This window comes from Callospermophilus lateralis, chromosome 14 (assembly GCF_048772815.1).
Source record: "Callospermophilus lateralis isolate mCalLat2 chromosome 14, mCalLat2.hap1, whole genome shotgun sequence".
In the NCBI taxonomy this organism is placed as follows: Eukaryota; Metazoa; Chordata; class Mammalia; order Rodentia; family Sciuridae; genus Callospermophilus; species Callospermophilus lateralis.
This window is the reverse complement of record NC_135318.1, coordinates 99,886,880-99,901,059: the sequence shown is the minus strand read 5'-3', so window position 1 is coordinate 99,901,059 and position 14,180 is coordinate 99,886,880. Positions and strand designations below refer to the sequence as shown.

At 35.5% G+C, this 14,180-nt stretch overlaps 1 protein-coding gene and 1 non-coding gene across 3 annotated transcripts in view; both read left to right on the top strand.

The window, feature by feature from the left end:
- The window catches only part of Rnf149 (ring finger protein 149), a 31,306-nt gene extending 18,482 nt beyond the window's left edge, over positions 1-12,824 (top strand). The window contains exons 4-8 of one of the 2 annotated variants that reach the window (XR_013088602.2): positions 813-895; positions 2,898-2,994; positions 6,020-6,227; positions 8,916-10,888; positions 12,573-12,824. Coding sequence is in view for 1 of the 2 variants with exons in the window: in XM_076833110.2 (XP_076689225.2) it covers positions 813-895; positions 2,898-2,994; positions 6,020-6,227; positions 8,916-8,959 (432 nt within the window). In the remaining variant the exon portion in view is untranslated. Of the gene's footprint in view, positions 1-812; positions 896-2,897; positions 2,995-6,019; positions 6,228-8,915 lie in introns of both variants that reach the window. The other variant, XM_076833110.2, reaches the window with a different exon arrangement.
- Positions 10,962-11,073, top strand: LOC143380835 (small nucleolar RNA SNORD89). Its single transcript, XR_013088710.1, has one exon. It is a non-coding gene; the product is annotated as a small nucleolar RNA SNORD89 (small nucleolar RNA).
- Positions 12,825-14,180: the final 1,356 nt, after the last annotated feature.

Here is a 14,180-nt window from a genome sequence, read left to right as displayed (position 1 = left end):
TTTCTTTTTTATAAGTGGCATATTAGCTAAATGTATTTTTAAGTAATTATAAGAATAATGTAGTCATATTTCATAAAATGAACTTTGCAGCCACATTCAGCACTGAGTTCCTGAATCCCTGTCCCAGAAGTCCGTTCTGCCTTGGGACAATGATCACTCTGGCCCTGACTGCTTGGTTGATGGGATAGAACCAGGTGGATGGATCCATGGGTACCCAGAGAAGTGGAGAGGGCTGACCCATAAATTCTTAGAAGTGGAAATTTTGTCACAAGACTTTCTTCTCCAGCGATTTTTGTTTCTTTGTATCTTTGTTAATTCATTACATGAAAAACAATGACTTATTCCTATTTGTAAATCTTTTAGTACTAGTGAGGTAGATATTTTCAGATATGTAGCCATTTTCATTTTCTCATGTGCAGATTATAAATGTGTCTTTAGCAGATGTAAATTTCTTTTTAATGATTCTAGGAAATGAGTAATTTCCTGGATATTTATTCTTTTCATTAAAGTGCAAGGTTTATGTTTGAGAAATGATTTATTTCATCATAATATGGCAGGCATTTCCTAGCGTATTTAAATACTATTGTGTCTGAGTAGGCAAACAGTAAAATTTTTTCATTTTCAGCCTCATTCCTTAGATAACCTCTTGATAGTGGTAAGAAGTAAATACCAAATATAATCATCTGAATTTTAGTTTCATGTTATCCCAATGTAAAATAGAATCCATCATTGTTTTAGTCAGTATATAGTGCATTTTCGAAGGATGTGCTAATGCCAAGGATAAAGTAAATTCTTTTCTTTTCTTTTTACAGGGAATTGATATTGATGCCGAGAATTGTGCAGTGTGTATTGAAAATTTTAAAGTAAAGGACGTTATCAGAATTCTGCCATGCAAGTATGTTTTTTTTTTTTCTCTTTTCTTTTTTCTTTTTTAACCTACTGAGACATTAATAATTGCTGGACAAGTTTCAGTATCCTGACAGAAGAGTTCCGTGTCCTTTTTATGGTATAAAGATCTTGCTGTCTTTGATCATCTCATCTTTTGAAAGAGAAGCTTAGGTTTTCTTACTGTCTTCAAGGCTCTTTAAAATTGCTTTTCTTAGGACACTTCCATGACCATTAGACCTAGTGTACATCTTTGTCATAGATGAGCTTCTAGTCTCATAAGCAGGTATTCATTAGAATGCTGGGAATTTTATTATATACTTAGCAAAGTATGCTATATCAGGAGCAAGAAAATTAAAGCAAAAAGGTGAAGGACCCAAGGGAATGGACCTAAAACAGCCAGCAGGAAGCAGGTGTGGGGAGGGCAGTGGTTTGCTATTTGTACCCTGAGTTTGAGTTTTTTTGTGGTTGTGAAAAATAAATATTCCTCCCTTTATTTGGGTTACAGTAACTTAGTTTTGCTCAAGTTCAGTTTTAGCAACAGGAAGTTGTGATTTCCTTTTTAGGCTACTTTAATTGATAACTTTTAGAAGAATTATTTTGTAGCAGAAGGGTTTATTTTATGTACAGAAATTATATTTTAAGTCAGATAAATTTCAGTTATACTTTACACCTTTTAGAAGCACGTCATAAGTTAATATATTTGTGTTTTGCTTTGTTTGCAAAGCATGTTAGTGTATAATCTACTACTGCAGGGTAGACTAAGTTCTTGATAATTCTGTGAAGGAAATAAAGGAAAGAGTATCAGAATATCAAAGTCAAAAGTTTCCTGAATGAAAGTAGGTGTGGGTACCTAATGAATTGGTCTCAGTATAGGTTGATCATGTCCTCTTTAACATCATTAAAGTTACTCTAGGCTTGTTTAGGACATGTTTTCCTTAAGAAATAATGCTCTCTATGCTGCACAGATGAGCCTAGGTGTCTATACTGATGGCTGAGGTGGGGTTTGTACTTGACTGTCAAATGCAGACATGTACATTTCCTGGGCTGCTCATTGAGATTTTGACTTATTTCCCAGTTTTCTCCTGTGATTTATATAACATATTCCCAATATATATATATTTTTTTTTTGTAAAAATTGTTTCCTTGGGTCTGTCAGTTTTTAGTTTGCAGATGGAAAATCAAAAGGCAAGGTGAATTAGACTATGATATAATTAAGAACTGTTACCTTACCTGACCTAGGGGATTTCTATTTGAAGGAAGCTCTTCAAATGATTGTACTAGACATTGCTGTGCCCAGCACTCCAACACATTGTTTGTGCCTCTCAGAGCAGCCTGTGCTGTATATGCAGAGAGGGCAGGAGCCTCGTCCAGGGTCAAGGCTGTTGAGTTGCACAGCTGGCTTTTGATCCCCATCTGTTTTATTCCAAAGCCCATATTTGATGCCCTGTCTTCCTCACACATAGAAAATAGACTCATCCATCACATGGGAGGAAATAATGGCGAATCAGTAAAAGAAGAAAATATATATGCCCTTTAAAAATTCTGATAGAAAAATGTAGAATGTTTACAAAAATATTTTCTTAAGCCTGCCACCCAAAGTTGGCTTGTTAATATTTTGATATATTTTCCATTTGAATGCTTTTATGGACCCATATAAAATACTATCAATTTAGTATTAATTTATTAGTGTTAGCTTACTTAAGCCACATTTATTCCCAAAAGTCTTGCAGGTAATTTTTTCAAGCACATAGAAATGTACAACATAGCATGGGATGGAAATAAGCCATGCTGTTTTTGTGGAGTGAAGGGAACATTTTACTGGAAGTCCCAAATTCTGTTGTAAGTACAAAGCAGATTAGCTGATAATTTAGGAAAAATGACTACTCTAGAATGTTGATTTGACATTGGTTAACTTGTACTGAGGGGATGAGTTGATAGAATGTCTTATTTCCTTTATAAGATATATAAACATTTATTTTAAAACATTAACACATACTTAATTTTTTTAGGCATATTTTTCATAGAATATGCATTGACCCATGGCTTTTGGATCACCGAACATGTCCAATGTGTAAACTTGATGTCATCAAAGCCCTGGGATATTGGGTTTGTTACATTTTTGTTTATATTTAATCTCTGCCCCAGTTCTTCCTGAGTGATAGATTTCATTATTGACCAGAGACAAGAGGACCAGACAAGCTCCTCCTTATATCCTTGTGGCTCTTTTTAAGAAGTTTTCCTCTTTGTTAAAAACAAATTCTTAAAGTTAAAAAAAAAAATTAATTAATTCAATTCATGGTATAATAATAGGCCAGGATGTCCCCCAGAAAATTTCTAATTACTTAGACCAATATATCTTGGTATACTACACTGCAAAATGTTTATATGGTAGTCAGTTTCGTATAAACAAGAATCGAATCGTAAGGAACCCCACAACTTTTCTGGCTTCAGTGCACATTTTACATAAGAGGAAACTAAAGTCAACACTGCTTCATATCAGTTCTTCTTATCCCTGGATTTCAAAATTAAATAGTGCTGGAGACATCGTTCTGCATTGATTTTGGTCCATTAGTTTGTAAGATGTAGATGGTCAGAAATCTTTCTCAGAAGACATGAGGGCAAAATGAAAGAGATTATAACAGCAACTAGCCATGTGCTTGCTAAAGGCCTTAAATATGTGATTATATTTACTCCCACAACTGTTAGCTTCCCTGTCCTACTAGTTACAAAATTGTGCTTAGAGAAGCTAAATATCTAAAGTTGTGCAGCTAGTTCATGGGGGATTAGCTTTCAAACACAAGTTTGCTTAATTCTGAGTTCACATTCTTAATTACTATCCAACCCAAAGAGAAGGATATAGAGGAAAAAATTATTTTTCTAGATTGTCACATTTTTTTGTTTTCAGAGTCTACATAAAATATATTAATGGCTCAAAATACACTCATAATAAAATTTTTAGGTAGAGATCTTTGAAAAGAATAGTTTGAACATTGATTTTATTTTTCTTGTAGCTAAACATAGTTTTAGAGGTTTTTTTTGTAGGGCTTATTATAGAATAGGAACTATAAAGATATAGATTTGTTTTTTAGTGTTGGGGATTGAACCCAGGGCCTTGTGCATATCTCCTGGGCTGCAGGTCTGCCTGAAACTTCGTCTCATCTAACTTACAGTGTCTTCCGAAGATACTGAAGAGACCTCTCCTTAATAACTGCAAAATGAGTCCCAGAATAACCTCTCTGTAGGTATCCAGGAAGAGGAAAGTCCAGTGATCAAGAACTGCTTTACTAGAACCTCATCCTTTGATGTCCTGAAAATTTGTCTCGCTTCCATGATTTCTAAAGTTAACTTATTGTGGTTTTAAAATCATTGTAGCTTTCTTCAGCATGGCATAACATGCTTCCCCAGCGGGCTTAGCTCTTGTCCTCTTTGCTCCAGAAACTAGCTTAGTGAGAAACTGAGCCTTCCTGGTTCAGCATTTTAAATGCTAGAACACAAGGAGTTTGACAGGTTATTTTCTTGGCAGTCATAGAATTGTCTTTTTAGTTAGGTATACTCTGAAGCTTTTACTAGATTATTCTCTTCATTAGTCAATAATTTTAAACTTGCTGTTCACTTCTGGACATTTGTATGAGGGAATTTCACTGACCTTACTGTAGAGACTTTGATCCTCATGAGTTTTGATTTGGGAAGCATAACTCCATGTATATTTGTATATTAAAAGTCAAACGAGTCTTCATTTTGCATAGAGTTAACCTGCTTTCTTAGAATGTTAATTTCAGAAAGCTAGACTTTTGTCCCCAGAATGCCTAATTTAGTTTTTGAAGGGTAGAAACCTATAGTAACTTTAAGGCTGACAAAAGAATTCACTTACTTTTTTTTTAGTCTTTACATGGTTTGCCATTTTCTTTAACCCATCAACTCCTCTTGCCTTGGTTATTTTCGATAGCCATGGCGTGCTTTCTTGTAGTGTCTAATTCTCTGTTTTTTCATGATCATGTGAAAGTCACCAGTGGCCCCTCACGCAGACTTTAAGAACCGTCATTTGGTTTTTACACTGTAATACTATTTGTCACTGTTTTTATTCATTCAGTGAGCACTGATAAAGGAATGCCATTTAGGTGTTAAATCTGAACTTGGCTCTAGTGAGGTAAAGATGGATAAGACATAGCTCCTCTGATCGAGGGCTCTTGGGAATTTGACCTTCAGGACTGGTAGGGACCAGTACACAGGTAGAACATGACAAGAGAAGAGTGTTTGAGGTACTGGCTGGAGTATTAAGCAAGGAGAAGTGAGAAGATGGAGGTAGTGCATTTTATTTGGGCCACTGAGCTGGGTGTTAAAGGATTTTAGCAGCACTTCAGTGTACTACTGACTGATGGTGTGTCTCCAGGGGTGACCTATGGGATGGGAGGCCTCCAGGTAGTTAGGTTAGGCAGATTTTAGATAAACAGCTTGTGGTGGGGTTCAGCAGGAGTTTGGCATTGTGGTAACACAATAGCAACAGGATTTGTGACTTGGTGTGTTGGGAGTCGAGGTGAGAGGGAACGTTCAATGCTGGGTGTCAAAGGTGTTCAGTTACTGGTAAGGGAGGAGGAGATTGTTCTGGACACAGCTGAAACAGGCCAGTGGTGTCCTGAGAGCCCAGAGGACAGAGGTGGAGTGCTCCGTGAGCCACACGATCAAATCAGGCTGCGGTAACCCTCCCTTAGTAAGTCACCTTCCAGCAGTGTCATCTATTCACATGCAGCTTTGACTCTAGCATTCCTCAACAATGTCTGGATATCCCCCCAAATGTCGGAGACTTAATGTAGTGATGCCATGGAGCCTCTGGCCCTCCTTTCATTATTTTATTTAAGTAGCAAATGTAAAAGAGGGGAAGCACAAAGCAAACTACAGCTGAGAGTGCTGAGAGTAAGAGCCAGGACTCCAGGACTAAGTTGTTTTTTTGTTTTATTTTGTTTTAAGAAAACCAGAATATAGTCTGAAGCATTCTGTTGTTCAGAGCCTGTTCACTTTTGCCAAGTTCAGTGTTCAAATGTCAGTGACGTGTTAACGTACTATGAGCAAGAGGACAGTTAAGTGCTGATGGAGTTACTTAGAAAAGGCATTTTCTTCTGTTCGGATTTTCAAGGGAGCAGAACCTGAGGATGTTCAGGAGCTACACACTCCTGAGTCTACCCCTGGAAGCATTTCGCCTGGGAATGTGAGTGTAGCTTCACAAGAGGAGGGCAGAAACAGTGGCAGTGGCAGCAACCTGCCATCCTCGTCCACTAATGAGTCTGGGCCACAGTGCCCTGCCACTTTCAAAGAAGATGCAGGGGAAAATACAGCATTACTTGGTAAGTGGCTGGTAGATTTAACTAACTTGTTTGTTTTCCTAACATTTCTTCTTAGATTATTTAGTGAATGATAATTATTATTTTCTTCTTTCTTTTGTTGTGCTAGGAATTGAACCCTGGCCCTCTCACAGGCTAGACACATGCTGTACCACCGAGCTATACCCTCCACTCCACAAAAAAATATTTTCTGATATTACAAGGCAGGGAAATTATTTCTTTATTCTTCTTTTACAAAATTTCTGAGGTATTCTGCATTCTTTAAAGATTAATTCTAAAATAATTTTGCCTAATCAAAATCTCATCTGAATTTTTATTGGAATTGAATTAACTTGCAGATTATTGTAAGTAGGAAGAGTTGATGCTTGCCAATTTGAATGTTGCATCCTGGAATAAAAATGCATATTTTTCAAAGCAGTGAGATTCAAATTTAATTTGCTTTTTAACATGTGAGGTAAAGATAGTAGAAACATTAGAATTGAAGTTTTAAACTGGTACCAAGAAAAAAAAAACACCTTTTGAAAGAAAAAGGAGAATGGATACAGAACCATAAAATTGTCAGGGTTGATCTCTTCACCATCCAGGGCAGCCTCTTAGAAATGGATCTTATTTTTAGGCATCTCATTGCATTAAGCCAAAGTGCTACCAGTATGAATTTTGCTGTTGCCTTCAGGCTTTATAAAGAAAACTGAATTTGCTTTCTCTGGCACACGACCAGCCTTGAGAATGTGCAAATACTGGCTCTAGTCCTTCTGAATGTCCTTCAAAAGTAGTTTCCAGTTTCCTGCCATCTGCCTTGTTGTGTTGCACTTCACCATAGTCTCTCTTCAGGTGCCTACTTAGAAGATAACAAAATTCAAAATAGTGAATAGAAGTAAAGAAAATGAAAAAAGAAACTAGATTTACAAAACAATAGAATGTACGTTCTAAAGAAGCTGGATTCCCCTTCCTGAGAACCCCAACCTCTTTTGAAGGCTCACTTTTTATTTTTTTCTCTTTGTCCTTTCTTTAATCCTAAGTATTGTTCTCTAGTAAATTAACTGGTAACTTGTATAATAATGTTCTTTCTATCCTGTAACAGTCATAGTATAAATTGAGAAATGCTAAATTTTAAAAATCAGTTATTTGAAGGGGACATTAGTACTTACAGAATGTAATGCAGTTTTGCTTACGGTTAGGAAAATGTTGCTGGGCTGACAGGAGCAGCTAATCAATCAGTGTGGAACTGCAAGTGGAGCACCTCCTGCAAGGGTCCCTGCTGCCTGCTCCTCCCACTGTCCAGTCTATCTATCCCTCTTTTGTAGGGAGCTCAGAGTATTTGGCTTTGAGGTGACCTTGGCCAGAGCGTACAAAATTTCTGTTAAAAGGGAGGAATAAGTTCCAAGACATGTTTATACAACATGGTGACTCTAGTTAACAATATATTATATATTTGAAAATTGGTGAAGATAGACTTTAAGTGTTCTTATGACAAGTATGTGAGGTAATACATATATTAATAAGCTTTATTCAACCAATCCATTGTGTACATAGTTTAGAATACCATATCATACACCATAAATATATACCGTTTATATTTTCCAATTTAAAAAGTAAATCAATTTTTTATATTAGTTGTTCAAAAACATTACAAAGTTCTTGACATATCATATTTCATACATTTGATTCAAGCGGATTATGAACTCCCATTTTTACCCTATATACATATTGCAGATTCACATCGGTTACACATCCACTTTTTTACCTACTGCCATACTAGTGTATTTCGTATTCTGCTGCCTTTCCTATCCTCTACTATCCCCCGTAAATCAATTTTTTTAAGGTGAGGAAAAATGGTTAATAATAGGGACTGGGGACACTCTGGTAGAGTATATAATCTTGCATGTGTAAAACCTGGAGTCAGTCCCCAGCACCAAAAATAAAACAAATTTAATAAAGTTTTTTTTTTGTATCTTTATTATTATTATTATTATTATTATTTATTTTTATGTGGTGCTGAGGATTGAACCCAGTGCCTCAACATGTGCTAGGCAAGTGCTCTACCACTGAGCCACAACTGCAGCCCCTAATAAATTATTTGTTATTTTACCACTAAATTTTAAACTGGCAAAGAAAAGAACCGGAATAAGTATTTGGCTCTGCTGCTGTGTTTAGGGAAGTATCACACAGTCCTCAGAAACCTTTTGAGCTTTAGTGATTTTTGTATCCCTGTTTTTCTCACTTAAATGCCTGGATTTAAACACCAGCTCCACATCTTTATGCTGATAAAAAGAGATAATGACATACTAGTCTGTACCTCATGGGATCATATGTAGTACCAATAAATGTTAGCCATGTTTTCATTGGTGGCTACATCATTATCACAGCTGCTTGTTTGACTCTTGAAAACATTTTCCAATACCATCAGCTCATACTTTGTCTTTTTTGTGTACCATGCTGATCAAATTAATATCACTTTGCCTAATACTAGAAAACCTCTCTTAGCATATGTAAGAAACATTAGTTCTATATTTTTCTTGTTGACTGTCTCTTTGGAATAGGATATCATTTTTGCAAGTAAGTTTATTTAAATGTTTCTGAAATTTGTTTTTTGAAATACTATATTCAGATGAGTAGCTGTATTTATGTAACTGAAGTTTAGAATGTGCTGACCAATTTACTGACCTGGGGGGTTTTGGTGCTTTGTTGTAGAAGCCGGCAGGAGCGACCCTCAGCGTGGAGGACCCATCTCCTAGCGCACATCCCTCACAGACACATGGCTTGAACTAAAGAGGACATTTTATTATTTTTTTTTAATTTTAGCACATAGTTTATATACTTGAAAATAATGTACATTTTACCTTTCAGATTCAGATTTTATATACAGAAGGCTAAGATATTTTACTCTTAAGGAGACTTTTTGATTCGTCTTCATATATTTATCTACAAGAATACAGTGTTTATGATAAATTGTTTTGGACTATCAGAGATGATGCCTAGGGAAGGCATGCTAATGTGGAAGGGGGGTGTTTCTGAATACTACACTAGCTACTATAGTACTGTAAACAAAGTTAATTTTATTTCTCAAGCTTTTTAGACAAAGCACACCAATTTTAGATTAGTTGAAGTGGAATTGTGTGATTAAATTCAATAATTGATCTCATGGGCTTTCTCTGAAGGAAAAACTTACAGAACTTACTTTACACTTAAAAGATGAGAAATATCTAGCTTTCTTGCACATTTTTCATTGTACATAGAGATTTCAGAACTTGAGAAAGCGATTTCCATTGTTGTCTGGAATTATGAGAAAAGCGTTAGATGACTTTAGGAATTACATTTTCCCCTTTAGTACGAACTACTTGTGACATCTTAATGGAGGGAAGTTTGTCCACCTTTCCTACAAATAAAAAGTTAAGACTTTATATTTCATATAAGCATTAAGTTATTTGCTGCTTGATTATGGAAATCAAATAGATGTACTATTATTCATTTTTATAATGATGAATATATTGTACTGGTTCTAATTATAATTTAATCTTTACAATTAAAAGAATGATAGATGAAGAATTTTGATATTTGTTTTTGGAATAAAATAACTAATTTTCTTGATTAGTTTTTAAGCAAGCCCTTGATTAACCTCAACTCTCCCCCCCCCCCCCGCCACACCCACACACACAAACACACTTTTTAAAAACTTTTACTTAATATTCTCTTTGGTCAAATGTAAAGCTTTTGGAGATTGCTGTTTATAAAGTGATCAAACACAACTCTTTGTTCTTTTCTCACTTCTTGGAGGTGGAAATCAAGGACTATGTATCAGTTATTTCTTTTAAAGTGTAGATTATATAGACCTTTGTTGCTTTTTACTTTGTTTATTGAGGAAAATATGATTTTAAAAAATAATTTATTTTATAGCTATATCTTGAATATTAGGGTTTATGAAGCTTATTTTTTCTCCAGCTATGTACTGTGTATACAAACTGAGTCTAGCTACTCAGTAAAATATTTGATGAATTGTTTTACTGAAATAAATTGTACAGCCAGATTTGATACAAGGAGTATTGAAATAGAAAATTTGTCTTGCTTTGAGCACTTGTTTTCGTAGGTAGCCTCAAAGTTAGTTTCCATAACAGCTGGTATCTTGAAATCTACCTTTTGTGTTCACTGCAAATAGGAAAATACATTCTTGATTCTGTACCAAGTAGCTGCCTTTCAAGAGACATGTGCTTTAGTAATTCTTTTGGTAGCTAATGAAGCTGTCTCAGAACACTGAGACAGACCAAGGTTAATTATTTTTGGTTAATTATAGAAGTGTAACTTCTTAATCAGCAGACATCAAAATAGCTTCCCTCAACTCTTAACCAGAATCTTTATGGAAACTTTTAAATTTAATAAAATGCTGGGGATTTGGGGACTCTAGATGAAGATTACACTAAATGAGATTTAGTTACTTTCCTCCTAAAAATTGTCATAAAAGCCATTTGTTCACATAATGTGGAACAGTGTTTTTTAACTTTGAAAATCATAGGAATGGTGTGAAGGAAACTGAATCCATGACACTGAAGTACATGGTGGTTCCCTGCCTGCCTGGCCTCTTCACTCCCTGGGGTGTGATTGGCATTCTGACTTTCCCAGCAGAAAACCTCAGAGGGCCAGAGAGGTGTGAGGACATGGTCATTTGGCAGGTAATGGTTTCTTATATGCTTTTTTGGGATCTTGGACATAACAGCCTTTCTAGAAAGATTGCTCCCCGTGGCTACTGAGGAATGATGACAAGAAAAGGCCGAATTGCAGTGTCTCCCTTAGCAGTTTGCTCTCTGGGTGCACAATGACAAAATCTCCTGAAGCGACCCACTGGTCTGACCTCAGTAATGCAGGATGAAGCTGCATGCCTAGGGGAAGCTTTCTGAGTGGGAGGGCTAAGAAGGGCATTCCCAGAAATTGGGCAGTTTCAAAGAAAAAATAATCACTGATTCCCAGATGACACTGGGACTTGACCAAGTAGTTAATACCTCTCTTTGTACCCTTGTACACATACTTAACCACATCAAAGACCACTGGAATTGTAAAAATAATAACAGAACTTCAAAAATAGGTGTGTGTCCATCTGGATGAAGTACCCAGTATAACCAAATTCCCCAATAAGATGGTTTAATTTGGCAGCAGTCGCTTTGAGCACATTAAAATTTATTTGTTCTTGAAGGATAAGATTAAATCAGCATGTATATGTTACTAATTAGAACTCGAGGTAATTATATTTCAGTCAAAAGCAGTTTCTACGGGCCCAGGATAAGCTCCACTTTGCCATTTCCTAAAGCACAGGACATTGGCTTGAAGCAAACTAGTTTTGTGGCATAACATGTTATGAGAAGAGCCACCTACAACTTTCCCAGCTAGTTTAGTTCTTAAAGTCTTAAAAATATTTTTTCAGCATTTCAAATGCTAGTAATTGGTTTACTAGTTATAAAAGTGAAATATCTGCCATGTCATAATCTACCATGTCATAATTGGCCACATAGCCAGAGACTTGCCCTCTTCCTACAGGAATATATTAAAGAAATGACCTCTAAAGTATACGTGCTGCATTCATTCAAAATGTTAGAAAAAAGCTGTGTGTGATGGCACTTGCCTGTAATCCCAGTGAATGGGGGTAGTGGGGGAGCTGAGGCAGAAGGATTACCCAGTTTAAGGCCAAGCTATTGATTCCCTATCTCAAAACAGAAACAGGACCTAGGATGTAGCTCAGTGGGATAATGTCACTGGGCTCAATTTCCAGTAGAGGGCCAGGGGAGGGGGGATTGAGATGTTAGGAAAAAGTCAGGCCATCTTTTTGATGAGCTGTGGGCCTATGTCATGGGCTCATGAGAGAAGCCTGAGATTACCAGTACCTCCTGTGGGCTCATATCAGTTACAGAATTCCAGAATTATACATGTGCCTTTTGAATGTTTCTTATGGCTTTTCTTGAATTGAACAGCAGTGATTGCATAACAAAACAGAATGGATAGAAAAGGAAATCACAGCAATGTGTCTTAGTAAGCACAGTGTGCTAGAATTACAATAAACATGTAACAAGTTCTTCTTAATTTTCTAGATACGTTACATTGTCTTAAAGGGACATTACTCCAGAAGTATTCTTTAAAATAGAATGAGTTATTCTTCATTCTCCATGGGAATGGGAAAGTATAGAAGAGTATGCTGTTTAAAAATAGGTGTGAATGAGTATGTGCTCTGTAAGAAAATTGCATGATGCCATTTCTGTGTAAAGTTGCTTAAATGAGTAATAAATACTGTTGATTTTAATTATTTGGTTATATTTTAGGATCCCAAACTCTTTCTACTCTTGTTTATTGTTCTTTTTTTTTAAACAGGTGATATGAAGATATTAAAACTAAAAAAGATCCTGAGAACCCAAGTTTTTTTTTTTTTTTTTTTTTTTTTTGTCTAACATAATTAAATTGAACTCAATTATATAAAAGTTGATTGTACCGTATTGAATCCCAGTTAAGGAAAAGGAATCTTGCTGTTGTCCATGCTGGCCTGGGCCTAAGTGATCCTCCTGCCTCAGATGCCTGAGTTTGAGACTCTTTCCTTTTTCAAATAAACAGTGTATGAGATCTTGATCCTCATTTGCAGAATTCATGTTTAAAAACTCGCCTACTCAGTAAAATTCATTTGTAACCCGCAAATCATCACATACCGTTTTCAGGAGTCATTTTTAGTCATGCTTGGGTTGAAATTTTGAGTTGTCTGATACACAAGTTTGAATGAGGGAACAATCTGCCTGTTTCAGCTGTCATAGTACAAGCAGGTGTTTTCCATGGTCTCTTTAGTACCGAATTTTTTTGTACTTTCGTTTTCAACTTCACTGTTTGATTTTCCCCAAGCATGATGAAGAGCAAGACTATAATATGCTTTTAGGATAAAATATGTTAGATAAACTTTATTCAGGCATGAATTACAGTGCTGTATTGTTGACTTTTCAGGTTCAGTGCTATATTTTGCTGGAATCAGAAGTTGCAAGGAATCTAAGTTGGGTTGTTTCTAACAATAGCAATCAGTCATTGAAATTGCAATTCCAAAGTGCTGTTTCAATAATGAACTGTTCTTTATCCAAGAATAGTTGGACCTAATCTGCAGAACTGTGATGCCCACTTTCAGGCCTTGAGAGAAATTGATGTTGTTTTTTAAATTATTTTACTTTTTGAGAAATTTGGCAAGCAAATTACAAAATGTATATGGAAATGCAGAGCACCTGAATAACCAATGTAAGTTAAAAGGAATAGAACTGAAGGACTCATGTTTCCTGAGTTAAAATTTTACAATAAACTGACATTAATGAAGATAATGTGACGTTGCCATAAACATGGACACGTAGAAAAAATGGGACAGAATACAGAATTCAAAAATTGACCTACACATACATGAGCTGAGCAAAGGTGCCAAGGTAATTCAATGGTAAGGGATAGTGTTTCCAACAAATGGTGCTGAAATAATTGGAATTACATATTAAAAAATAACAAAACCAAATTTCTTTGGTACTTGTTGCATCAAATAGAAAAATGACTTAAAAGTGATCAAGTGATACAGATAAAATATATGGATTTATGAATAGTAAAATACAGAATTCAGAATATAAAAATCTTTACAGCTCAAAGTAAGAGAAAGTGATGTTAAAATGTCCTAAAAATTCAGATATTGCATGAAGAAGTATAAAACTTGGTTCAAATGATACAAAGCTCATTCTCTTACCATGATGAAATCAGAAATTACAAGAAAATTAGAAAATAATTTGAAATAAATGAAAATGAAAACATAAAACAATTCAAGTTATTCAGAACATATTCTTTAACTACAGTAATTAAATTAAAAATCAACACCAGAATGATCTGGAATACTTCCAAATATTTGGAAACTAACATACTTCTGGAGACAGTTTATTGTTGCATCTTGTTTTTTAATCCAATTTACCAGTCTAT